Source organism: Sphaerodactylus townsendi, linkage group LG13, assembly GCF_021028975.2.
Source record: "Sphaerodactylus townsendi isolate TG3544 linkage group LG13, MPM_Stown_v2.3, whole genome shotgun sequence".
NCBI lineage: Eukaryota > Metazoa > Chordata > Lepidosauria > Squamata > Sphaerodactylidae > Sphaerodactylus > Sphaerodactylus townsendi.
This window is the reverse complement of record NC_059437.1, coordinates 1,982,280-2,010,051: the sequence shown is the minus strand read 5'-3', so window position 1 is coordinate 2,010,051 and position 27,772 is coordinate 1,982,280. Positions and strand designations below refer to the sequence as shown.

At 48.3% G+C, this 27,772-nt stretch overlaps 1 protein-coding gene across 1 annotated transcript; it reads left to right on the top strand.

Moving 5' to 3' along the window:
* Positions 1-718: 718 nt before the first annotated feature.
* Positions 719-27,591, top strand: ZDHHC15 (zinc finger DHHC-type palmitoyltransferase 15). Its single transcript, XM_048514911.1, has 12 exons — positions 719-1,945; positions 2,902-2,928; positions 6,309-6,403; positions 7,407-7,527; positions 8,901-8,970; positions 10,612-10,644; positions 11,235-11,355; positions 13,036-13,168; positions 17,566-17,692; positions 20,098-20,207; positions 21,969-22,051; positions 25,324-27,591. Exons 1-11 carry the CDS (start codon positions 1,930-1,932, stop codon positions 22,010-22,012), a joined length of 897 nt encoding a protein of 298 aa, XP_048370868.1. The 5' UTR covers positions 719-1,929; the 3' UTR covers positions 22,013-22,051; positions 25,324-27,591.
* The last annotated feature ends 181 nt before the right edge of the window (positions 27,592-27,772 follow it).

The following is a 27,772-nucleotide window of genomic DNA, read 5'->3' as shown; positions in this document are numbered from 1 at the left end:
CGTGGTGTAGAGGTTAAGAGCAGGTGGATTCTAATCTGGAGAACGGCGTTTGATTCCTCACTCCTCCACTGAATGGCAGAGGCTTATCTGGTGAACCAGATGTGTTCCTGCATTCCTGCTGGGTGACCTTGGGCTAATCACAGCTCTCTGGACTCTCTCAGCCCCACCTGCCTCACAAGGTGTCTGTTGTGGGGAGAGGAAGGGAAAGGAGCTTTCCCTTGAGCCCCGTTGAGTCTCCTTGCAGGAGAGACAGGTGGGGTATCAATCCAAAATCTTCTTTTCCTCTCCCCTCTGTGGAATGTGATTCCAGCCTACAGTGGCACCTTCACGTGGAAGTCATGGCCAGCGGGCATTGGCTCAGCAGCTTCTCAAGCTGTTCTGGGTGAGAGGAGGGAGGTGGAGTGAAGAGAAGAAGAAGAAGAAGACGAAGAAGAAGAGGAGGAGGAGGAGGAGGAGTTTGGATTTATATCCCCCCTTTCTCTCCTGCAGGAGACTCAAAGGGGCTGACAATCTCCTTGCCCTTCCCCCCTCACAACAAACACCCTGTGAGGTAGGTGGGGCTGAGAGAGCTCCGAGAAGCTGTGACTAGCCCCAGGTCACCCAGCTGGCGTGTGTGGGAGTGCACAGGCTAATCTGAATTCCCCAGATAAGCCTCCCCAGCTCAGGCGGCAGAGCTGGGAATCAAACCCGGTTCCTCCAGATTAGATACACGAGCTCTTAACCTCCTACGCCACTGCGTAGCCACCCTGCCTTTCCTGGAAAGAGAGAGGTCCCGTTAGGTGTGGCTGCATCCTGCTTTTGAAGACACCCCCGAGTTTAGCACACGGGAGAACTAGAAGAAGGCAAGAGGCACTAAAAGGGAGGCTGAGTTTGCCTCCTGGCTTCAGCTGTGTGAGAAATAAAAAGTGTGGCATCATTTAGATTCAGAAGGTGTGAGTGAAGTGCGGGCGTCTGGATGGACGACTTTCAGGCGAACGGCTGCCCGCAGCCTTTATGGTAGTTGAAGCTGCTTCATCTGGGTATTTTAATTTTTATTACAATGAACCTCCATGTCCGTTTTCTTCAGGGTGCCTCGAGTCCTCCCCCCCACCCCTGGTCATCATTTGGTAGAGACCTGTAGGCTGCAGGGGGAGGGGGCAGGAACCTTCCATTCTGCTTTTGGAAAACGCAGGCTGGAGTTGTGGGGCAGGTCGTGGGGGCTGCCGGCCTCTCAATCAGCAGCACCATTGGGGGTCTCAAGGAAAATTAAGTTGTGTAGCCGTGGCGAATACCAAAGTTCTAAAACCTACTGTGAGCATCTCCCCTCCCCACAATCCTTGCAGGGTGGGCTGGTGCCCTAGCCATGGAGCACAGAAGCACACAGAAGTCAGCCATTTCCAGCAGGCAGGCTTTAATGACAAGCTGTTTTCAGCACCCTTCTCAACTCTCTCTCCCTCCTTTCCCCTGGCCTCCTCCCCTGCGTTCCTTTCATCCCTTGCAAAAGGGTTCCTCCCCCCACCTTGGGGCTCCCTATTCCAGCCTACTATTGGTTGGGGGGGCTGTCTGTCAAGCCCTGATGGCTTCAGATTGGCCCATCAGGGCTCTAGGCCCTCCTCCCTAACTGCAGCCTGTTGTGGGTTGTGCTGGCCCAGCCTCACTCTGTGGAAACGCTGAGGCCTGTTAATTGCAGCAGGGTTGGGGCTGTGCGGCCCCTATTCTTCTCAGTGGAATAGCCTGCTGCTGCCCAGGTAATCCAGGCAGTTCCCTGCAGCTTCTCCTGGCTTCCAGGAAGTTGGTAAGCCAAGGGATGGGGTTGCCGGTTCTAGGGCATCCTGGGGTCCTTGGGCAACCAACTGGGTAAGGAAGGGGGGCGGAAAGCCTGCAGAGCGATGGCAGACAGACCTGTCCCACAAACGAATGCCAGAACAAGGTGTTCAGTCAAGCAAATGAATGAACCAAGATGCAGGTGAGATGGCATGGTTCCAATCCTTTTATTCTGCAACTCTGTTTACCCATGATTTTTTCTTCAGAAATGGCCACAGCAATAACAATTACCCGTGGTGTTGCTGTTACAACGCAGTAACGAGTTAAACTAAATAAGCTCAAAGAAGCTCAAGCCGATCCAGAATAAAATCAGGAAGATCTTTATTCGGCCAACTGCGGGCAAGACACTATCAGGGGAGCCACACTAAAATGGCGGTGTGTTCTCACTTTTATAGTATTAATGACAAGCAATATCAAAATGGCAGCAAAGAATATACCCCAAAATACCCGCATCATCAGTCAATCATCCAAAAGGTGGAGATTTTCCCCTGTTCCCACAGCACTTTGGGGCTGTCCAGAATCCCCATTGGAAGATGTCAGCATTACACTCTTTGACGTTATATGAACCAAAAACCCTTGTTTCCTCTTATCATTGATGTTTCTAGTTGCCCTAATTCTCAGACAAAGAGCCTGAGCTTTCCCATAGGCCTTCCTATTGTCTCAGGAAAAGGGCCACTTTTTAAGGTATCTCTTGGGTACAACAGGATCTTGAAAACAGTTTAGTTTGCATATTTTGTATAACTGTGAACAAAGGGGCATTTTGGAGCTATTAGGCTAAGCTAGCAGCAGCAAAAGAATAGGTTTAAGGCCTGCATGATTTCTTTGGTCAGCAGCTTTATGGTTGTCATCTCTTCATTATAGGAAAAATAATGGAGGAAAGGAAGACATAACCTTTCTTGTTGAATCTAAAACCCTTTTCTCTGTCTTTCTCTACTTTCTCTTTCCCTCTACCACTTTCTCTTCCTTCTGTTTCTCCTTCTTTTCTCTTTCTTTCTTTCTTTCTTTCTTTCTTTCTTTCTTTCTTTCTTTCTTTCTTTCTTTCTTTCTTTCTTTCTTTCTTCTGTGCCTACATTACCATGTCTTTGTTTTCTCTTTCAGTGACTCTGACCGGTTCAGTCGAAAAAGGTGCGTGGAGGTTTATTACATCACGTTTTCTTGTGGTGAAACACTGTTTGACTGTCAATCAATCAATCTTTGTTACGGTCATAGACCAGCATACAGTAGATAAGACATTTACAATTATAAGCATGAAATATATTAAAACTGTAAATATATATCTACAAGAATATCTGGCAGAGGAAAATTGGAAACACAACAAGGCGCTAGGAGCGTAAATATTAAAAAGAAACGAGGCATAGGGAAACAATTAAATTTGGAGATAAGAGGCTGTAACTATTACGGTATATCAAAGTACAGTCTAGTAAGACAAGCTTAGCATTCATTAAGCCTGTTTTATAGCCAGACCATCCTGCGATGTCCTTCAAGTGCTGCTGCACAAAACCTGGCAACATTGTGCGTTATATCAGGTGTGGTATCTGTAAGCGGCAGGGAAATATAAAATTGTCCTGTATGACCTGGAAATCTATGCAGCAGTGGCAAAATAAAACCAGTACATATATTTTTATAGTACTGATGCTAGGAAAATGCATGTTCTATTGTTTCTATGCAGTGGTGGGATCCAAAAATTTTAGTAACTGGTTCACATGGTGGTGGGATTCAAACAGTGGCGTAGCGCCAATGGGACTGGGTGGGGCACAACGGGGGCATGGGCGGGCATTCCGGGGGCGGGGCATTAATAATTTATCTGTTACTGTAAAAAACTCTTACTGTAAAAAAAAAGTTCCTAATTTCCAGCTGGTATCTTTCTGTCCATAATTTAAACTCATTATAGCAAGTCCTATCGTCTACTGCCAATAGAAACAACTACTTCTCCTCCAATTGACTGCCTGTCAAATACGTAATACTTTCAAATACTTAATTTTGTTTCTAGAAATCAAAAGAAGGATACTTTCCTTGAACAAGGAACTTTACCATATTTCTAAAACATGTTTTAAAAACAGCCCAACAGGGAGAATTATCCCGTTTTCTACCTTCGCTAACCAGCCACATAGGAAACAACAGGACTTTATGATTTTTGGACCTAATGGGATTTTTAACGGAAAAGCAGACCCAGTTAGTAACCCCCTCTCAGCACACACAAATAATTAGTAACCCACTCTCGGGAACTGGTGAGAACCTGCTGGATCCCACCTCTGTTTCTATGTGGCCAGATCCACAGGGTTTTTTTTATAGTAATCGGAAGTTGCCTGTAGTGGAAGAGGGAAAGGAAAGGAGGAGCTGGAGAGGGTTAGAGCCACAGTCTTGCTAAGAGGAAAGGAAAGGAAGAGAAGGAAAGGAAAGGAAGAGGCAATATAGGAACACAACAATCATCCTCATGAAGTAGGTTTTTTTTATTGCTCCTTTCTTTAAGGGCGAAGGGTCTTGTGGCAGTTTGAGGACTAACATGTTTATTGTGGCATGGTTTTGGGAGCCAGAGGCTCACGACAGCTTTTGCCACCAGAAATATATCTTTTGACTGAGTCAAATAGCTCTCTGGAATTTTTCGGGCATTCAGAGCTGAAAGCTATTCATTCATCCATTAGCTCTGTAATCTTGTTAGGCAGTTTTGTCTGGGAAGCCAGTATTTTTACTCAATGTATAGAGGGGATCATAAAAATAATAATAATATGAAAATGTGTGTATCTCTACTGGGTATGTAAACTCACAGAAATGTACACTAATATGGATGAAAGCCAACCCATAATAGAAACCGGGCACTTGATAACTGCACCATTTTCAAGATACTGTTGTGAAGCTGAATACCACCTTCACTGAGGCCCCTTCCGCACACGCAAAATAATGCATTTTCAAACCACTTTCACAACTGTTTGCAAGTGGACTTTGCTATTCTGCACAGCTTCAAAGAGCACTGAAAGCAGTTTGAAAGTGCATTATTCTGCATGTGCGGAATGAGCCTCAGAAAGGTAACGTTGGGCATTGGCTTTGACTTCCAAAGACAGAAATGTGTATTGCAGACTCTGGCTTCAGAAATGCTTTTTGGTCCTCTTTCAGTTGAAGTTCATGTTTGAACAGCAACTTTTTACTTAAAGCACTGACCTGCTCTCCTTTTGGCATGAGCCTTAACCGTAAAGCAGGAGAGGAACAGCTATAAAAAGGCACAGTCCATTTTAAAGACACTGTTAATATTTCTAAAAATGCATAAAGAGAAGAATCGCATATTACAGAGAAAGGGAAGATATAACGTGGCTACTTCAGAAATTTATTCTGCACAACATAGTCACAATCAGTTGTTCTGTAGAGGTGCAACAGTGGGATAAATGCGTGGGGGGAAAATGAGCTGAACAGAAACTCCCTTTTCATAAGATTGTGCCACTACATAGCATGTAGAGAACTTCAGCACATCATTCCAAATCAGTAACTGGTTTGCAATTATTTTCTAATATACATTATTTATGTCTTTCCCCTTTGGTGGATCTGAGACTGCACCCAGTAGGATTCACACTGAAGTAGGAACAGCCCCAAGTCCTGATCATGGTATTGGAGGGGTCTGTGCTTCATCACGAAACACAGAAAATCATTTTCTGAGCTCAGTCATGCTGAGAAGACACAAGTGAGTGGAGTGTGCACGCCTGACTTTGCTCATGATTTTCTCCTAAATTAATTTATTACATGCCCCTACATTTAGTATCCTTCACCTCCAGGCAGCAACATAAATCACATGGTGAGGGCAGTTAGCAAAGGCTCACGATATATTCCCTCCACATTAATAACATTAATGAAAAATCTTAAAAACTAAAGTCTGTTTGCTTGTATCTGAGCCCTGAAATCTCCAAGCACTTGTGAATGAACTTTGCCTTTACCCATTTTCTGTCTGAATTACCTAATCTGTCAGATTCTCTGTTCTTCAGAACCCAAAAAGGTACAAATTTGCATCCTTCAATGTGACCTGCTTGCAGGGGACTGAAATCCAGACTTTGCTGTGTGTTGTCGAAGGCTTTCACAGCCAGATTCAACTGGTTGTGGTGGGTTTTCCGGGCTGTGTGGCCATGGTCTGGTGGATCTTGTTCCTAACGTTTCGCCTGCATCTGTGGCTGGCATCTTCAGAGATGTATCACAGGGAGAAGCCTGCATCACAGAGGTGCATCACAGAATGTATCACAGACTTCCCTCTGTGATACACCTCTGAAGACGCCAGCCACAGATGCAGGCGAAACATTAGGAACAAGATCCACCAGACCACGGCCACACAGACCGGAAAACCCACCACAACCAGTTTGCTGTGTGTGTTGCTTATGGGGTCCTTGCAGTGGCGGAGCTGCCACAGGGACATCTGGGGACAAATGTCCCAGGCGCCCCTGTGGAAGTCACATGGGGTGTGAAAAAATGGCCTAAGGATAAGGGAAGAAGAGCATAGGGACATTCACTGTATTTTCCTTCTCCTCCAGTGGCCTACCTCACAATATTCCATGTGATCTTTGTGTTCTTCATCTGGACCTACTGGAAGTCAGTATTTACTCCCCCACAACAACCGGACAAAAAGGTAACCTCCCCCACCCCGTCCTGGGGCTGCTGATTCACCACTGGTCACATTTTTAAAATTTGGGGATGGAGGTGGCCATTTGCTTGGTCTGTGAACTGATGTCTCTGCCCCCATGCATAAGGTGACCAGATGGTCACCTTTGTTAACCGGGACGGGGCGGGAAACGGCAAGCCCCAGAAGGCCGTGCTCCTGCGGACGCACGCAGGAGGCTGCTGCACTGCCTTGCGCCCCAGAAGGCAGTGCGGCAGCCTCCCACAAATCGGGACAATTTAAATAACCCGCGGGATGCGGGACAAGTTGTTTGAAGACGGGACTGTCCCGCCAAAAGTGGGACGTCTGGTCAGCCTGCCCATGCACCTAGCTGATTCCAGCTCCTAGCATGATCTTCAGAGGGGGATGGTTTGAGATTTTTGCAAGAGAAGGGCTTCACCGTTTTGATTTATGCTGCCCTTGCAAATTCAATGTGTTGAGGCACGCCAACCTGATGCACATCAGCAATATTTATTCCTTAGTTTGGAACAAATGTTATTTCTCCCCGCTCTTCTGCCGTGCCTTCAAGGGGTGATCTTTTAAAAGAGAAACGCATGAACATGCTGCCTGGTTGCCTCCATCCTCCCAACCCACGGCTTCCCTGGTCCCTGCCCTCCCTTCAGGCCTCAGGCCTTGCTGAGCCTCACCCTCCTATCCCTTTGCCCATTGCGAAAGAAATGCTGTCCGGCCTCTCTGAGGATCTGTTTGCTTATTTGAGAAGCAAAAATATCCTCCAAGACATGTGAAAACTTGCCTTGTGGAAGCCGTGGGCCTGGGTCTTGACCTTTTAAAACACATCCTGCACGTGAGCTCCCAAAGGCACCTGGTGGGCCACTGCGAGTAGCAGAGAGCTGGACTAGATGGACTCTGGTCTGATCCAGCTGGCTTGTTCTTATGTTCTTAAGGATGGGCTGCCTGTATGTGTCTGTCCTTTCTCCCACGAGGTACATGAGTGGTTCTCTTCTGCTTCCAGTTCCAAATGTCCTACGCTGACAAAGAGCGCTATGAGAACGAAGACAGGCCCGAAGGCCAGCAGCAGATCCTCGTGGAAATGGCGCGGAAATTGCCAGTCTACACGAGAACAGGGAATGGAGGTCAGCTGGGTGACGTCTGCCAAATCTATCTGTTTGAGCAGCACCTTCTGGCAGCCTTGTATGTGAAGCCTGTCCCTTCTGCCATTGAATCATTGAATCATCTGGAGCAGCGTAGGAGGTTAAGAGCTCGTGTATCTAATCTGGAGGAACCGGGTTTGATTCCCTGCTCTGCCACTTGAGCTGTGGAGGCTTATCTGGGGAATTCAGATTAGCCTGGGCACTCCCACACACTCCAGCTGGGTGACCTTGGGCTAGTCACAGCTTCTCGGAGCTCTCTCAGCCCCACCCACCTCACAGGGTGTTTGTTGTGAGGGGGGAAGGGCAAGGAGATTGTCAGCCCCTTTGAGTCTCCTGCAGGAGAGAAAGGGGGATATAAATCCAAACTCTTCTTCTTCTTCATACTCCAGCAGCAGGCAAAATATTAACTGAAAAGGATTTTACTTCTCTTTGACTTCCTTCCCTTTGTCAGCCATAGATGCGGGTGAAATGATGGGACCAAAATCTACCAGACCACGGCCACACAGCCCAAAAAGCCCACAACAGCCAGGATTCTGGCCATGAAAGCCTTTGGCCGTGTGTTCCTTCCCTTCTGCTGGGGGGGAGGTGGGAATCCCTTAAACATGTCTTGCTTTGCTGATGTTTTGTGCATATCTCACCTGAATCTCCCTATTCCGGACTCTGGGGACCTGAATTGTGTATCAGCTCTGAGCTCTGTATCTAGAACAGGGGTCCCCAACCGTTTTGATCCTGCAGGCACTATTGGAATTCTGGTGGGTGCAACCACAAATGGCTGCCACAAGAGGCGGAACCCACCACAAAATGTCGAGGAAATGAGGTCACGCATAACTCCAAATCGTAAATCTTCAGTGCTTCAGGCGGAAACTCTGCTTAAGCAGATGCTTTTTCAAATGGACGCTGTTTAAAAACGTTCCTTGCCTGCATTTTCAGTCACAACAGTGAAGATTTTTGTGGCAGCTTCTTGCAAAACAACTTTGGAACCATCTGCATGGCCTGTCAGATCTCCAATGGCCAATCAGAAGCAAAAGCCTCCCCTGGCCCCGCCCACTTTCTAAAAACACTTGAGGGGTGCCAGGGAATGTCTCATTGGGCACCATGTTGCAGACCCCTGATCTAGACCATTCGAGAGCCTGCCAGCCAAAGTAGATGGGAGAGGGGGGACTCATTATGAGCATCTCCCTAATTTTTGATTTGGAAGTCAGGGAAGGAGATCTGGATTGGGTTGCGGGTGGTGTTACAGCGTCCCCTCAGGAGTTGCGGTTTGCCCTTGGGAGTACTGCTGAGATCCCTAAACCAGAGACTTCCCAGTGTATGTGCATGATTTCTGGAGGCAATTTTGTTGTGCTCCTCCCCAGCTATCCGATTCTGTGACAGATGCCAGCTGATCAAACCAGACCGCTGCCACCACTGTTCTGTCTGTGCCATGTAAGTACCTGGAGCGATTGCCGGCTCAGGCCCAATCTAGACAAGCCGCAGGAAGCGAGCACTAACACTTGAAGTAGACAGCTTGCCTATCAGTGCAGGGGTCCCCAGCCTCTTTGAACCTGCAGGCACCTCTGGAATTCCGATGCAGTGCGATGGGCACAGCCACACGTCAGCTGCTGCAGCTCACTGTCAGTCGCACCAGGAAGATCTTGGGGCTTTCCCCACTTACCTTCTGCTGCGCGCTACTCCGGGAAAGTAGCGCGGGGTCCAGCGGCGCTCCCCACTTGCAAGAGCGGAAACCATGCAGCCACCCCGACACTGACGCTCTTGCACCACCTCAGCGCGCGTCATTCCTGGCGCTGAAGAAACGGCACCTTTTGATGACCCCACACGGGGTCGTGGGGAACCCCGAGAGCGCGCCAGGAATGATGCGCGCTGAGGGGGCGCAAGAGAAGGTGAGTGGGGAAAGCCTCCTTGTGTTATGGCAGCTGCCGCCGCCGCCAAAGCCGTGCTTGTAAAAATCCACATAGGTAATCAAGTCTCCAATGGCCAATAGCCCCACCAGGCCCCCCACCCATTTTTTAAAAACAATTGGCAGGTGCCAGAAATCATGGCAGCAAGCACATGGCACCTATACTGGGGGCCCCTGCAGTGTCGAATGGCCTGGTTTAGACCTTTACTTATCAGGGAGTAATCTGATGATATAACAGTGATGGCGAACCTATGGCACGGGTGTCAGAGGTGGCACTCGGAGCCCTCTCTGTGGGCACGCGCGCACAGGGTTCGTCATGTGGGGGGTGGAAAATCACCCCCATACACACACACCTAGGCTGGCCTGGGCCACTGAGCATGACTTGCGTGCACCACGGTAAGCAGGGAGGACTCGGCTGGCGGGCCTGGTACTGTGTTCCAGGTGGCTGCTGCCCGAGGGGGAGGGCGCAGAGAAGGCAGAGATGCTAGAGAGGCACAGAGCAGTGTACGCGGGACTTGCTGGAGGCTAGAGCAGGCTGGCCCCTGCTCGAGCGGGTGGGGCGGAGGAAGAGGGAGCCAACTGGTTTTTTCTAAACAAAAACCTCAGCATTCAGGTTAAATTGCCGTGTTGGCGCTTTGCAATAAATAAGTGGGGTTCGGGTTGCAATTTGGGCACTCGGTCTCAAAAAGGTTCGCCATCACTGTGATATAACAATGCAAAATACTGTGAAAACAAGAATTAAAATTCACAGTCAATGAATTGCCCTAAAAAGAAGATGGTTTTTAAGCACTCGATACCATGAATTCCTTTTCTCGTAGGCAGCAAATAGGAGGGAACTCTGGGCATTTAACACAAAGACTATTGTACAGTGTTCCTTGCACAGAGCAGTTGCACGTCCATTTTTTCCATAGTCCTTACAACAGGCACGCAAGGCAGGTCAGGATTGTTAGTGTTACAGAAGGGAAGTGGAAGCTGAGATTGACAAGGGGGGGAGAGAAGGGGGGGTGTAGGGTTAGGGTGCCTGCCTGCCTGCCTGCCTACTTGCCACTAGCCAGTCAGAGAGAAGCCCCCAGACCTGGCTCACCGACTGAAATATCGCCCAGAACACAAGAGCCATCTGTGTTTCTGAGAACTGAAGCCTGCCCTCTTCTCCTTTTCTCTTTGCACAGGTGTGTGTTAAAAATGGACCATCATTGCCCCTGGTGAGTAGACCCCAGCAGATTTTGCCCTCTGGGAAGGGACAGCTCTCTTCGTTTCTCAGCTAGTGGCGTAGTGGTTAAGAGCAGGTGGCGTAGTGGTTAAGAGCAGGGGCGTAGTGGTTAAGAGCAGGTGCATTCTAATCTGGAGGAACCGGGTTTGATTCCCCGCTCTGCCGCTTGAGCTGTGGAGGCTTATCTGGGGAATTCAGATTAGCCTGCGCACTCCCACACACGCCAGCTGGGTGCCCTTGGGCTAGTCACAGCTTCTCGGAGCTCTCTCAGCCCCACCTACCTCACAGGGTGTTTGTTGTGAGGGGGGAAGGGCAAGGAGATCGTAAGCCCCTTTGAGTCTCCTGCAGGAGAGAAAGGGGGGGGATATGAATCCAAACTCTTCTTCTTCTTCTTCTTCTTCTTCTAATGCCTGGATATGTTTTCTAAGAATGTTTGCCAGAGGCTGTGGACAGAACTAATCATGCTAACCAGTTATGTCCCATTAAGACCACTTGTGCTCTGGCCTTTGTTTTCACTTGGATCTGGGTCCCATTGTAAGGAACAGCTCTCAGATCCACTGTTCTTATCCTTTTGCTCCGTAGGGTGAATAACTGCATTGGATTCTCCAACTACAAATTCTTTCTACTGTTTTTAGCGTATTCTTTGTTGTACTGCATGTACATCGCTGCCACTGTCTTCAAGTATTTCATCAAGTTTTGGACGGTAAGTTTTGTAATCTGGGCACATATGTTCTGTAGCAGTGATGGCGAACTTATGGCACAGGTGCCAGAGGTGGCACTCAGAGCCCTCTCTTTGGGCACGCGCAGAGTGCCCCCCCCACACACACATCTAGGCTGGCCTGGGCCGCTGGGCTCAATTATTAGCATTAAACCTAAGACCTAGTTTTGGGGAAGCAGTGTAGGTAACTCTGTTAAGCGCTGTTTAAACCCCACTGATTTTCATGTGAAGAACTAAAGCACGATCTTTTTCCTGGGAGTAAGCTGGGTTGGTGGCAATGGGGCTTGCTTCTGAGTAAACCCTCCTAGGGTCGTGATTCACCCATTGGAAGAGTTGCACGGTTGCTTCAAAGCAAAGCCACCGACTACCACCAAGCTTACTCCTGAGTAACACACGCCTCGGAGCCAACCATTTTTTCTAAACTAAAACCTCAGTGCTCAGGTTAAATTGCCGTGTTGGCACTTTGCGATAAATAAGTGGGTTTTGGGTTGCAATTTGGGCACTCGGCCTCGAAAAGGTTCGCCATCACTGTTCTGTAGCCTTGAAACACAAAAGAAACAGTTGTAGCACATCATCAGAGCATGTGCTTAGCATGCAAATCTGATGTCATCCTGGGCAATCACCTTATTATGTCATCCTGGAAAGCTGCTGTCATTCCGAACAGAAAATACCGAGCAGTTGGACCAGAGCTTGGAAGCAGAGAATGCCAGGAAATGTGAGGATCTGGCCAGGGTTTTTTTTTTAAGCAAGACTTGCCTTCTGTGATGTTTTGTGCTGAAAAACAAGTTGGTTCCAGCAAATGAGCATCTGTGTTCCCAGATCCACAGAAACATTCCTGAGAGAAGAGTCTTCTTGCATAAGAACATAAGAACTAGCCTGCTGGATCAGACCAGAGTCCCTCTAGTCCAGCACTCTGCTACTCGCAGTGGCCCACCAGGTGCCTTTGGGAGCTCACATGCAGGAGGTGAAAGCAATGGCCTTCTGCTGCTGCTGCTGCTGCTGCTCCTGAGCACCTGGACTGTTAAGGCATTTGCAATCTGAGATCAAGGAGGATCAAGATTGGTAGCCATAAATCGACTTCTCCTCCATAAATTTGTCCAAGCCCCTTTTAAAGCTATCCAGGTAGTGGCCATCACCACCTCCTGTGGCAGCATATTCCAAACACCAATCACACGTTGCGTGAAGAAGTATTTCCTTTTATTAGTCCTAATTCTTCCCCCCAGCATTTTCAATGAAAATGCGTCGATCTTCCAGGCATTGTGCCGAAGTAAAAGGCCTCTGATGTTTAGGTGCTTCGAGATTAGTTGCAGAAATCATAGGAGATGAATAGAATCTATTCAATTCAGTAACAATAAAAATCGGAGACTGGTGGTTGTGGGTTTTCCGGGCTGTGTGGCCGTGGTCTGGTAGAGGAAGGATTCTTTGGTCTGGGTTAGGAAGGATTAGGAACAAGATGCTAATCTGGGTTAGGAGCAAGATCTACCAGACCACATCCACACAGCCTGGAAAACCCACAACAACCAGTTGAATCTGGCTGCGAAAGCCTTCGGCAAAAGTTAGAGACCTGGCTAGATCTGCTTGGCACTCTGCATCTGCCATATGCTGTGTAGTAACTTCTTTGATATGGTTGAGGGTCGCGTTCATCAGCCTGGCTTTCCTTCCTAGGCAGAGCTGACCAACAGCCGCTCCAAGTTCCACATCCTCTTCCTGCTTTTTGTGGCCATCATGTTTTTTGTAAGCCTCCTGTTCCTCTTTGGCTACCACTGCTGGCTCGTAAGCCAGAACAGATCTACACTGGGTAAGAGATTCCCCATATCATACAATGTTGCTTGGCGGTGATGGGAAGAATGCTTTTTTGTAAGGTTTGAAGTGCCAGAAAATGCACCCTGTGTTGGCACATGTTATAGATCTGTGGTGGCAAACCTTTGGCACTCCAGGTGTTATGGACTACAATTCCCATCAGCCCCTGCCAGCATGCCCAATTGGCAGGGGCTGATGGGAATTGTAGTCCATAACACATGGAGTGCCAAAGGTTCGCCACCACTGTTATAGATACAAACCAGGATGAATCTGGTTGCTTCCTTTATTTACCCGCTCGCTGGGTGTTTCAGGTCATACACTTTTCTAGGGTCATGAAGAGGACAGAGTGGCGAACTTGGTTCAGATTTATTCTCTGCCATGAAATCTACTGGGTATTTTTGGACCCTGCCTTGTAGGATTGGTGTGGGGATAGGACGAGAACTGGGGTCACTACAAACTGCCCAGGACTTCTGGGAGGGGCTTAAAAATACAATTAAAAGGCTGGATGTCACCCATGAAGTTGGTGGCCACATGGAGGGAGCCGTTCTTCCAGGCATGCCCTTCCTGCTGTGGAGGCTGTTGTAGCCCCTTCCGCACATGCAGAATAATGTACTTCCAATCCACTTTCAATGCACTTTGCAACTGGATTTTACTGTGCAGAATAGCAAAATCCACTTGCGAAAGTGGATTGAAAGTGCATGATGATGCATGTGCGGAAGAGGCCAGAGGGTCTCAGCCTTGGAGTAAACGCCAAAGGGTTGCTTGTGAAAAATCTCCTCACTTTGCTAGCCAGTGCAGCTGGAAAACGAGGCTTGGTGCCTCTTCTCATCTGGATATTGCTTTCTTAACGTAAGTATTTCTTGAATACAGTGCAGTGTGGCTCATTCCGCACATGCAGAATAATACACTTTCAAACTGCTTTCAGTGCTCTTTGAAGCTGTGCAGAATGGCAAGATCCACTTGCAAACAGTTGTGAAAGTGGTTTGAAAACGCATTATTTTGCCTGTGCGGAAGGGGCCTGTGATAGGAGAGGGGCTTAGCGGCAGAGCTTTTGCTTGGCGTGCTGAAGGCCCTGGATTCAATCCCCAGCATCTCCATTTAAAAGGACTAGGCAGCAGGTGATGTGAAAGTCCTCCCCTCGAGGCTCCAGAGAGCCAGTGGCAGAGCAGACAATACTGACCTACAAACCAGGATCCGATTCAGTATAAGGCAGTTCAATAAAAATATACATAATAGAAAAGTATCCATAAATAGGTATAAGGTAAGTGTCCCTACCCAACCACAACAACTCTGTGAAATTAAGAGCTTCATAGCCAATTATGCATGCAGTGTATTGCCAAAGGCTTTCATGGCTGGAATCACTGGGATGCTGTGTGGTTCTCTCCTGACGTTTCGCCTGCATCTGTGGCTGGCATCTTCAGAGGATCTGATAGTAGGAATATTATTTGAAAACACAGAAATTCTGGACCACTCTGACAACCACTACGTCAGACTACACAGTGAAGTCATTGAAATCCACAAGCACATGGACAACTTCAACAGGAAGGAAGAAACCATGAAAATGAACAGAATTTGGCTGCCAGTGTTGAAAAACTCTAGAATCAAGACAATGACTAATCAGCGCCACACAAACACAGGATAACTATAGACAATAGCAACCAAGGAAACAAAGACCAGGATACTTCTATTCAGATGCATTCACCTATTGACCTTGCTATCTTCATTGTTACTCCCAGGCTACAGACTTCTTTGTGACTCACATACCAGGCTACTCTATTCAGAGGGCCTCACCTTTTGACCTCACAGTATATATACTCCACTTGCTCTCCATTCCTACTATCAGATCCTCTGAAGATGCCAGCCACAGATGCAGGCGAAACGTGAGGAGAGAGTGCTGCTAGAACACGGCCATACAGCCCGGAAACCACACAGCACCCCTATGCATGCAGTGTTTACCTGGTGGCCATGTGCTTTTGCAGTGGGATTTTCTCACAGTTTTTTGTTTCAGTGAGTTTCTCCCACTGCAAAGTGAACATAGTCGAACAGATCCACCCTTTTTGCCTGCCCTCCATTTCCTGGTTCTCTCCATGCAAGGAGGAACTGCTGTTGTGTGGGTAGGGAAAACTGGGAGGAGTGAAGAATCCAAAGAAAACAAAACACATGCTAATTCCTTTTGCTTCCCCTGCAAAGGGTTTGGGGGGTAGAATTCATGTTTTGCCAGGTTCCAAAAGCTGCAGGGCTTCTCTGATTTGCAGCGCGGTGAGTTTGGAAAGAGGGCAAACTTGTGTGCAACCAAGAATCTGACCCAAAAGGGAATGTCCGCTAACTGTGGGAAATAAAGTGCATAAATGGCCCATATCTTACATTTTGTTGCAAATTCCCTGCTCTACACACCCCGTAATGGGACTAATCTGAAAGTAGTTCTATTTTATTGGTAGGCTGTTAACTTCATTAGTGTGTAAGTCTCTTACTTTCATCAGCCTGTCATGGGTTTAACACCTGTTTTTTTCCTTCCAGTTCCTCGCAAAGATCAGTCTCTTTTTGGTAATCATATGCAAAGCTCCTGCTTGAAGATTTGTAGGCATGTCCCAAGTACACAATTTAGCTATCAGATCTCTAGCTTATAGGGAATCTGGCTCTCTAATGTAATTAATTTAATTTGCACCACTTGTTTCCAGTAATCTGTTGTCTGTTTACATGCCTACCGTGTTTCCCCGAAAATAAGACAGTGTCTTATATTAATTTTTGCTCCCAAAGATGCGCTATGTCTTATTTTCAGGGGATGTCTTATATTTCTGTGTTCTGTTCGTCGGGCATGCTTCCAAACAAAAACTTTGCTATGTCTTACTTTTGGGGGATGCCTTATATTTCGCACTTCAGCAAAACCTCTACTATGTCTTATTTTCCGGGGAGGTCTTATATTCGGGGAAACAGGGTAGTACATGTGAAAAAAGTCTACATTCTTCCTCCCAAAACCAGCACCTACTACTGTTCCATAGGTCTTTGCTAGCCTGAAAGTGATTAGGTGCCATTGATCAAAATAATCTCCTTCAGCAATTTCCTTGCTTGTTCCATACATATCTGATCTGAAAGTCCTTGTTTAAGCAATATGCACCCCCATGCTTTCAGTGCCAGTCGGTCCTCTGACGAGCTCTATGGTTTTTTTGTTATTATCACTCCTTTGTATGCACTGGAAATTGCATCCCATTATTATTTCTGCCACTGAAAGCATGGTGGTGCATATTGCTTGAGTTTCATATTTAGCAACAGATAACCATAACACACTTTGCTTGGAGGTTGCGATTGATGAGTCTACATTTAGTGCAAATTATTTGTGTTGCTACTAGAAGAAGAAGAGTTTGAATTTATATCCACCCTTTCTCTCCTGCAGGAGACTCAAAGGGGCTTACAATCTCCTTGCCCTTCCCCCCTCACAACAAACACCCTGTGAGGTGGGTGGGGCTGAGAGAGCTCCAAGAAGCTGTGACTAGCCCAAGGTCACCCAGCTGCCGTGTGTGGGAGTGCACAGGCTAATCTGAATTCCCCAGATAAGCCTCCCACAGCCTCGAGGCCCAGCAGGAAGCTGGGAATCAAACCCGGTTCCTCCAGATTAGATACACGAGCTCTTAACCTCCTACGCCACTGCTGCTCCTACTAGTGCACTAGTGCACTAACCGCAGAATTCTTTTACCGTGGTGGAGTCCTTGTTTAAGGCAGACTTCCCCTTTGACTGCCACACCTTTGCTTGGAGTCGGGGACATGATTTTGTCTAAATGGCTGCAGCTTTGGAAATAATGGTGTCATTTTAATAAGAGCAGCAGCTCCCACAGAATCTCTTGGCATAGTGGTTGAGATCAGGTGTGCGTAGTGGTTAAGAGCACTGACGTAGCGGTTAAGGGCAGGTGTACTCTAATCTGGAGGAACCCGGTTTGATTCCCCGCTCTGCCGCTTGAGCTGTGGAGGCTTATCTGGGGAATTCAGATTAGCTTGTGCACTCCAACACACGCCAGCTGGGTGACCTTGGGCTAGTCACAGTTCTCCTGAGTTCTCTCAGCCCCTCCCACAGCCACTTCACAGGGTGTTTGTTGTGAGGGGGGAAGGGAAAGGAGTTTGTAAGCCCCTTTGAGTCTCCTACAGGAGAGAAAGCGAGGATATAAATCCAACCCTCCTTCTTCCAACTGCACCCTCAGTACCGTGCCTCTCATGGCCTCTTCTGTTGAAAGCCAGCGGTGTGGTGGTTTACAGTGCTAGACCAAGCTGTAGGAATCCCGAGCAAATCCTCATTGAGCTGCAAAAGTCAGGTGACAGACATTCTTCCTTCCTCTGTGAGGGCCCTGAACCTATCAGAGGAAGATCGGGATCAAAATGTGAACCCCTCTTTGTGTTTGCGTGCAGAAGCTTTCTCGGCTCCCGTGTTTCAGAACGGCCCGGATAAAAATGGATTCAACCTTGGCCTTGTAAAGAACCTACAGCAAGTGTTTGGAGAGGAAAGAAGGCTCTGGCTCCTACCTGTTGTCTCCAGGTAAGTTAAAAGGAAACCAATGACAGGTAAGCCTGGGTCTGGTTGTTGAGGAAATACGTTCCATTTGCCTCCGGTTGCTTAGCTAACTCTGTGGCCTCTCTGCCATTTTCTTTGGGTGGGCTGTTGAGTGTCTTTTCTAAACAGAAAGGAAACCCACTGAGGGGATTTCAGCTTTCTTCTCCTTTGCAGGACAAGCCACCCCTGCTAAAATTCCTGGTCTCTGGTCTTGCTAGAGGGAAATGCAAAAAGATGTACCACAAATTTGGGTGTTGTGTTTTTTACGGGTTATATGGCCGTGTTTAGTAGCCCTTTCTCCTGACGTTTTGCCTGCATCTGTGGCTGGCATCTTCAGAGGATCCTCTGAAGATGCCAGCCACAGATGCAAGCAAAACATGAGGAGAAAACGCTACTAGAACACGGCCATACAGCCCAGAAACCACACAACACCCCAGTGGTTCCGGCCGTGAAAGCCTTCAACAATATGTACCACAAATTGTTTAAAGTGCGGTTCTGTCTGGCAGGGATGGATTTTTGATGGGATTTGGCAAGTGCCAGTAACACAATCCAGTAATGAAGGAGTTAATTGTTGCATGCTAATTAGTTAGTGAGGTCAGAAGTCAGTGACCAGGTAATTGATACCTATTGGTTGGGTGGGCTACATGCAGGTCTGCACGTAGGCTTTAGATATATCTTCTTTGTGTTGCACTCTGCACGTGCTCAGTCCAGGGGCGTAATGAGGCAGCCCTGGGCAAACTGTAGCCCTGGGCAAAACCTGAGTTGGATGCCCCCCCCATGGGCGGCCACTCCACCACAACCAAATTCTTTTTGCACCAGGACATTGGTGCCTGCAGGGGGTGCATTTTTAGACATATCAGCACCAAAACTTCAGCATATCATCAGGAGACTGTTCTTATGCTACTTTCCAAGTTTGGTGAGGTTTGGTTCAAGGAGTCCAAAGTTATGGACTCCCAAAGGGGGTGCCCCACCCCCACCCCCTTGTTTCCAATGGGAGCTAATAGGAGATGGGGGCTACAGTTTTGAGGGTCCATAACTTTGGCCCCCCTGCACCAAACTGCACCAAACCTGGGGGGAGTCTCCTGATGAGACCCTGAAAGTTTTGAGACTGTGCCTTCAGAAATGTCCCCCCCCCCCAGCCTGCAACCCCCATTGACAGCAATACAGAAAACTCAATGCAGAACAAAGATTATTGGGCAAATTTCTGGGATGTTCCAAATTTCTGGAAACTGTCCTTATGTTTAGTGCAGTTCAGGGGGTCCAAAGTTATGTACCCTCAAAGGGGGTGCCCCATCCCCCATTCTTTGCTAAGGAGATGGGGGCTACCCTTTTGAGGGTCCATAACTTTGGACCCCCTGAACAAAACTGCACCAAACCCCTGAGGGGTGCCATCATGACAGTCTCCAGATGATACTCCTGAAATTTTGGTGTTGATATCGATCCAAGAATGCCCTCCCTGCAAGAACATCCCGAAATTTGCCCAAGAATCTTTGTTCTGCATTGAGTTTTCTGCATTGCTGTCAATGGGGGTTGCAGGCTGGGGGGGGCACATTTCTGAAGGCACAGTCTCAAAACTTTCAAAAGGAAGGCACAGTCTCAAAAGGCACAGTCTCAAAAGGAGACTTCCCTAATGATACCCCCAAAGTTTGGTGCAGTTTGGTTCAGGGGGGCCAAAGTTATGGACCATCAAAACTGTAGCCCCCATCTCCTATTAGCTCCCATTGGAAACAATGGGGGATAGGGGCACCCCCTTTGGGAGTCCATAACTTTGGACTCCCTGAACCAAACCTCACCAATCGTGGGGGGTAGCATAAGGACAGTCTCCTGATGATACGCTGAAAATTTGGTGCTGCTAGCCTAAAAACCGCGCCCCCTGCAGGGCAAAAATGGAAAACCACTAAAAATACCCAAAACCGAACCCAGCATTTTGATGCCCCCCACAAGGTGATGCCCTGGGCAGCTGCCCACCTTGCCCAATGGGCATTACGCCAGTGGCTCAGTCAGTTCAGTTCACTCTATCCATAGCGTAGTAGCCACGTGATAGTCTAAGCAGCAAGCTGGCTGTTGATGCTAGCTGGTAAGAAAGATGTTTATTGGTTTTTCTTCCAAGTTTCCCTTCCCTGTAGTAAGTAAACTTGATTTCAGTAGAGCAACTGGTCTCTGCCTCATTATTGCATTAACTCTGCGAATTCAGTATTTGTCCACACAACAATTTTCCTGTAGGAGTTGTCTTGTAAGGGTGAACCCCTTCCCCCCAAATAGACCTCAAGGGGCTGCTGTTATTCCCCCACTCAGGGATGGGGTGGGGGGCGGGGGCAGAAATACAGACTTCTGGAACAAGATACTTCCCTTTCCCCATGGAATAAAGTCTGCTCCCTTTGTCTCCACAGTCAGGGGGACGGCCATTTTTTCCCGATGAGAACCTGGAGCGAAGCTCGGAATCCGCTGCTGGCAAACGAGGAGCAGTGGGAAGAGGAGGGGCCGGAGGAGGACACCCACGGTCAGGAAGTTGAGCTCACGTGGAAACGAAGTCCCTGATATATTGCCCAGAAGGGGGGCGGGGGAATACAAGCCCTGTGGCCCTAAAATAGGAAGAGGTTTTTAAGAGGAGCTGTTTTTAAGAGGAGCAGGTTTTTAAGAGGAGCAGCAGTGGCGTAGGAGGTTAAGAGCTCGTGTATCTAATCTGGAGGAACCGGGTTTGATTCCCCGCTCTGCCGCCTGAGCTGTGGAGGCTTATCTGGGGAATTCAGATTAGCCTGTGCACTCCCACACACGCCAGCTGGGTGACCTTGGGCTAGTCACAGCTTCTCGGAGCTCTCTCAGCCCCACCTACCTCGCAGGGTGTTTGTTGTGAGGGGGGGAAGAGCAAGGAGATTGTAAGCCCCTTTGAGTCTCTTGCAGGAGAGAAAGGGGGGATATCAATCCAAACTCTTCTTCTTCTTAAGGCAAGGGCCAGTGAAAACAAGGGGCGGCTCAATAGAGGGAGGTTTGTGTGGAGTGGGGTGAAGAACAAAAAAGATGGGCAGGGGAGGGGTTGCAGCTCAGGGGCTGAGTGCCTACTTGGCGTGCAGAAGGCTCCAGGTTCAAGCCCTGGCATCTCCAGTTAGAGGATTTGGCAGTACGTGACGTGAACGGGCCTCTGCCTCAGCCGCAGCCAGTCCGAGTTGACGATACTGACTCTGATGGACCAGTGGTCTGATTCCGTATAGTGCAGTTCCAAGGGGAGGCGTTGTGGCTCAGTGGAAGAGCACTCGCTTGGCACGCAGAACACCCCAGGATCAATCCCCAGCATCTCCAGTTGAAAGGATCAGGTAGCAGGTGATGCGAAAGACGCTTCTCTGCCAGAGACCCAGGAGTGCAGCTGCCAGCGGGAGTAGACAGTACTGACCTTGAGGACCAAAGGTCTGATTCAATGTAGAGTGCAAATTTTGGTTTTCAAGATTAAGTTAACCGCTATCCCTGTGGAGATAAGGGAAGCAATTGCAGAAGTGTTGACTAGTACTAGTAAGGAGCATCAGTGGCGTAGTGGTTATGATAAGGTGACCAGATTTTCAAGGTTTAGATGTGGGAGGGCGTGCATGCGTGCGCGCACATGGCCGCAGGAGTGCACTGCCTTTTGGGGCGCTCCCCGGTTTCCCGCCCTGTCACAGGGCGGGAAACGGGAGCGCCCCAGAAGGCAGTGTGGCAGCCTTCCAAAAATCAGGAGAATTAAACAACCCCGCGGAATGCGGGACATATTGCTCAAAAGCGGGACTGTCCCGCCAAAAGCGGGACGTCTGGTCACCTTAGGTTAAGAGCAGGTGCACTCTAATCTGGAGGAACCGGGTTTGATTCCCCGCTGTGCCACTTGAGCTGTGGAGGCTTATCTGGGGAATTCAGATTAGCCTGTGCACTCCCACACACGCCAGCTGGGTGACCTTGGGCTAGTCACAGTTCTTCTGAGCTCTCTCAGCCCCACCTACCTCACAGGGTGTTTGTTGTGGGGGGAGGAAGGGAAAGGAGATTGTCAGCCCCTTTGAGTCACCTTGCAGGAGAAAAAGGAGGGATATAAATCCAACTCTCCTCTTCCTCTCTTCTCTACTTACGAGTATATATATTTATATATATATATAATTGCAGTTATGTCGATATTGTAGCCCCTTTCCAAAAATAATCCCTCCCTTCCAAAATGAAAGAGGCGAAGCAGTTCCTTTGACCATACTCTGCTGAAGAAGGGGGTCATGTCCTAGAACTGATGCAGCTGTTTTGTTTGCCCCACCAGGTTGTCACCTGGGTTCCTCTCTTATAGTAGAAATGGAGACGTAGCACTGCTGGGAAAAACGATGAAGAACCTCACGCACTCAGGTAAGAGTCTGATCTTCATGGTGAAGAAAATTCTTAGTCCAAGACAGCCTAAGTAGACAGCTTTGGAACAGCCTGCATTTCATGAGCCTCAGCAGGGTGCTAAGTCTCTTGGGATGGACAGCGGTGTGTTCTCTGTCTTGGCTGTATTAGAGGGGAAGGACCCTGAAGTGAGCCTCTTGGGGCATCTGGGAAAGACTGCTCCGTTCCAGCATCCTATAAGCCTTCCTGTCAAGCTAAACTAGAGACTTCTCTTCCTGTTGGACTCGGGACGAACCCAGGAAAGAGGTCTCAGGCCAAACGCAATATGAACACATCTTGCTAAGAGTCAGAAGCCCTTATATAAAGCCGTGGTGCGACCGCACTTGGAGTCCTGTGTCCAGTTCTGGTCGCCGCATCTCAAAAAGGATATTGAGGAGATAGAAAAAGTGCAGAGAAGGGCAACGAGGATGATTGAGGGACTGGAGCACCTTCCTTATGAGGAGAGGCTGCAGCGTTTGGGACTCTTCAGTTTGGAGAGGAGACGTCTGAGGGGGGATATGATTGAAGTCTATAAAATCATGCATGGGATAGAAAATGTTGACAGAGAGAAATTTTTCTCTCTTTCTCACAATACTAGAACCAGGGGGCATTCATTGAAAATGCTGGGGGGAAGAATTAGGACTAATAAAAGGAAACACTTCTTTGCGCAAAGTGTGATTGGTGTTTGGAATATGCTGCCATAGGAGGTGGTGATGACCACTAACCTGGATAGCTTTAAAAGGGGCCTGGACAGATTGATGGAGGAGAAGTCGATCTATGGCTACCAATCTTGATCCTCCTTGATCTGAGATTGCAAATGCCTTAGCAGACCAGGTGCTCAGGAGCAGCAGCAGCAGCAGGCCATTGCTTTCACCTCCTGCCTGTGATCTCCCAATGGCACCTGGTGGGCCACTGCGAGTAGCAGAGAGCTGGACTAGATGGACTCTGGTCCGATCCAGCTGGCTTGTTCTTATGTTCTTATGACAGTCCTCAGATCCTCCAGCGAAGGCCCAGATGGAAGGGCTTCTTGAGGTTTCCCACAAGACAGCCCTCACTGGTGGGAAGGCAAAGATTTCTTTCTCCTTCCCTCACGTTGATGAGCTTGCTCCTGCAAACCTTCCTTTCATGAGGACTGATTTCACACATTATGACCCACCGTTATATACAAGGCAGCACCGTGAGGGCCCCCGGAGGGCCCATCCAGACGCAGACCTGCTTGCCTTCAGTCCTGAAGCTGTGCCAGGTGCATAGAAAGCCGCCTTTCTATTATTTATTTTATTTAAAACATGTATGAGCCACCTTTCTTTCTTATGGAGCTCAAGGTGGCTGACAGTGGAATACCTCGAGTAAGTTTTGTTAAAACCCATTAAATCAGTCGTTCGTGGATGTTGAGAAGGTGGAAATCGGCCATTTCAAAAACACATTTGGTTGTATCTTTCTACAACTTTCAGCTAGTGGCAGCACTCTCCTCTGTGGTTCCATGTGCTGGAGGAAAGCACCGCTTTGAGCAGAGCAGAGCAGATCAGTAAGATAAAACCCATTTGCTTTCCTGGGCACATTTTTGGTTTGTTTTGCAGACAAAGAAAATGAAGGGACTCCTCTCAGCATCACCTGTTCAGCTGTCCAGACACCAGAGGCAGAGCTACCACAGGGTGCCTTGGGATAAGGTGACCAGATAGTCACCTTTGTGAACCGGGACAGCGCACGGCCTTCTGGGGCGCTCCCTTCCCGCCCTGTCACAGTGCAGCAGCCTTCAAAAAACCGGGACACTCTGCCTGGCCCGGCAGAGGCTGCTGCTGTGCGCCCCTGCAGGCTGCCTGGGACCGCCGCTGGGGTGGGAAGGGGCACCCAGAGCAGGTGTTGCCCCAGGTGCCATTTTCCCCGGGCCAGCAAGCCTCCCTGCTCATGAATCACAGGATCCATGGGCAAAGCAAGCTCCCCGCCCCCAACCTCAGCAACAGGATGTGTGATGGATAAGCAAACAGAAATAGAGGTGGAAGAATGCAATTTCAAGGCCTCATCCAGGTTCCTGTATTCCTTTCTGAATTCCAAGGAAAAGCTTAGAATGAAATCAAATGGCCAACCTAGTGCAGGATCTGATAGTAATACTACAATAAATACACCTCAAACACTTCGGGGACACAGACACACAGACTGGCACAGACTTTAGGGAATTACAAATTACAAAAAAAAAGTCACCCAATACATGCCTCTATGGATTTTGGACATATTTTTAAAATATTTTTGGCAGCATTTTTGATGCTCTGTGTGAATTGACTTTTCTGCTTAGGGTTTATCCCCTAGGCAATTTGAGAACTCCTCATCTCTCTCCCCCTCACCCCGATTTTGTATCAATTGTTGAAATCCCTTCTATATCGCTAGTCTTAAGGGCTTTTGTGTAAAAGTTAAAAGTGACTACCTCAGTCTCTGTATATATACCAAGCCTGATGCTGTTTCTGCCCTGGAGTATCATACGGGAAAACAAATTAAAGTTTTTCGGGGCCCTTGTATTTTATTTTTATATTTTTCCACAGCAGTAATAGCCAGTCTTGTTCCCCAGCAAAGCCCTTGAGGGTGATCAAAAGAGATGCCCCCACCTCTTTTCACCCATAGAGAAGCTGGATCCAACCCATAACAGAGGTCTGCAATCTTTGCCACATCTGTTTTGCCCATAGATCAGTGATGGCGAACCTTTTTGAGATCGAGTGCCCAAACGGCAACTCAAAACCCACTTATTTATTGCAAAGTGCCTACACAGCAATTTAACCTGAATACTGAGGTTTTAGTTTAGAAAAAATGCTTGGCTCCGAGGCGTGCGTTACTCAAGAGTAAGCTTGGTGGTGGTTTGTGGCTTTGCTTTGAATGGGTGAATCACAACCCTAGGAGGGTTTACTCAGAAGCAAGCCACATTGCCAGCAACTGAGCTTACTCCCAGGTAAAGGATCACGCTTTAGTTCTTCGCATGAAAATCAGTGGGGTTTAACAGTGCTTAACAGGGTTACCTGTACTGCTTCCCCAAAACTAGGTCTTAGGTTTAATGCTAATAATCGACCCCAGCGGCCCAGGCCAGCCTAGGTGTGTGTGTGGGGGGGGTGATACCCCCACATGACAAATTCTGTTTGCGCGTTCCCACAGAGAGGGCTCTGAGTACCACCTCTGGCACCTGTGCCATAGGTTCGCCATCACTGCCATAGATAGAGCAGAATGGGATTTACTTGCAATCATTCTTATGCCTCCTCTCCTTTTAATTACAGCTTCCTTCTCTCTCATTATCTTCTTCCTGTGATGGACACCTTCAGGTGGAAAGACAGAGGAAGGAAGGCAATGGATTTTCAGGACAGACAGAGGAAGGAAGCCATTGGATTTTCAGGACAAGAATGCACCGTTGCCAGCTGTTCCTCCCAGCTGCCCAGCGTGCCTCCTTTGGTCCCAGGTCCAAGAGTTCCTGTGGGTTTCTGACTTTCACAGGGCAGCTTGGGAGTAATGAAGGCCACGTGTGACCTCTTCCTCCTCTCCGTCTTACCACAAACAAGTGAAGGCTCTTTGTGCAAACGCATTCTCAAAGACCGCAATGGAAACCATTTCCCCTCGCTGAAGCAGGACTTCTCTGCGACAAGCAGCACTGTTGCAAATGGATGCTCAACTGGAGATCTTCTTGGTAGGGATCACCTTTGCCAAATTGGGTCTGATAGTTAGAAAAGCCCAGGTGAGTGTGCCTTTTGCATGCTGCAGTGGCCCCTCCTATGCTTCCCTGTACATACACCACATAGTATTTCCTAACTTAGAGGAATTCCAGCATGTTCCATCTTGAAGGTTGTTGGGACTCCAGAGCAAAGTCTTCAGTTTTGAAACCTGCTGATCCCTGCCCCCCCCCCCCCCCCCCCAAAAAAAAAACTTTGAGCAAAATTCTGAACTGGGATCTCTGCCTTTGACTTGCCCAGTAGCGCTGCAGATCCCTCCAAGGTGGCCATTCTCTGTCTGGGCTGTGCCTTCACCAGACTGCAGCAGGAGATTCACACAATGAAATGCTCCCCCTCCCCACTCAACAGTAGTGATGGAAAGTACCATCAAAGTTGCAGCTGACTTACCGCAACCCCTCAAGGGGTTCTCAAAGCAAGAGACCTTCGGAGGCGGCTGGTCACTGCATTCCTCTTGCAGCATCCCTGGACTTACTTGGTGGTCCATCCAACCTTCTTAGCTTCTGAGATCTGAGGAGATCAGGCGAGCCTGAACTGTGCAGGTCACGGACCCTCCATTCATATTCCTGCAAATAAAAAAAACTGGTACACTAAGGAAAAGGCCAGAGCCTCTCTCTGGAGATCTAGTTCTTCGTTTGAAAGTTTTTTGATGTGTATGAAGAACATCCACTTCCATGATCCCTTGTGCAGGTTCACTGTGAGTTGTGCTGGTATACACGGACCTCTTGAGTACTCTCATCATGAGCAGCGTTACTGCGAATTTGTGCACGTCTCCATCTAAAACTTTAGCAGCCCTTGGATGAGCCTTGGCTGGAACCGTCGAGGCCTTTTTTGTTTGCCTGGACCACACCGCGCTGAAATCTTACGGACCCTTTTGATGCTGGAAGGCCTGCCAAACGAGACTCCATCCCATGAGACGGCACCATTGTGACTGTCACAAAGATGTGAGGACAGAAAGAGTACACTGCAAGGACATTGCAGTTGGGTGCCGTCTTACTAGCGTCTTATAAACCTTGCACTGCTCTCAACAACAGATTTGTCAAAACTCTGCTCTTTGATTGCAAGGGTTTGTTTAGTGTTATAATATGTCTGCACCCAGAAGTCAGTGCTCTGGAGCTGGAAACGTACAGTCAGGCGGGAGTGACTTTCTCGTGCCGTTTCTTCCAGTGTGCCACTCCCACTCCCGATCTCCAAACCTGATGCCTCTGGAAGGGTCCAGCCTCAACTAAAGCTGCCTGATGTAATTTTTTTTCCCGTGTGGCAGAGACTGAAAGTGGGGATCTGCAAACTGTCGAAAATTAACTATGCCAAAATCCTGCTGCAAACACTGTGCTTAATTCTGTCACGCTTGCCAGGTGTGAGTTGCACAAAACAGTTCACCTGGTAGGTGTAGCCAGGTAGGCCTAGGTACTGCATGCATGTGCAAGGGTTGATTCCAGCAGGACTTGCGTTTGCTTAACTATCTCTGGCAGTGATGTCACGGCACATGTCTCTTGTCAACGTGAGGACCTCTTTCAAGACCTTGCTGCCAATTGCCCCGTGTGTGATGCGACACACCCATAATAAGGGCTGCTCGTCCTCCAAGCGCAAGCGCAAACTGTGATGTCAGGAAGAGTAAATCCGTCACCATGTGTATTTTTGCCTCGTTTTACTTGACTGAAGAATGATGGTGTGCTTTAATTTCCATTGAATGTGCCAGCTCTTCCTTCGCTGCCGTTGATTCCAATCTTGTCAAACATTAAAAGGCAGTGAAGTGAAAGTCACTCCTGGACAGTAGTTTCAAATCAGTATTTTTCTAACATTAAAAAGTTGGATTTGGAGTCAGATCTGGCTCAGACTGCATACAGTTTATGCATAGCGCGGACTGGGATCTTGTTCTGTTACAACATTTGTACATAGGAGCCAGAGTCCCTTGGCGCATGCAGGCTTGTATACAAATGTGATGACCAATGTGTAGTAGACAGTGGGCTGCTTAAAGGGAGGGGCCTGGCAGGTAAGTCACGAA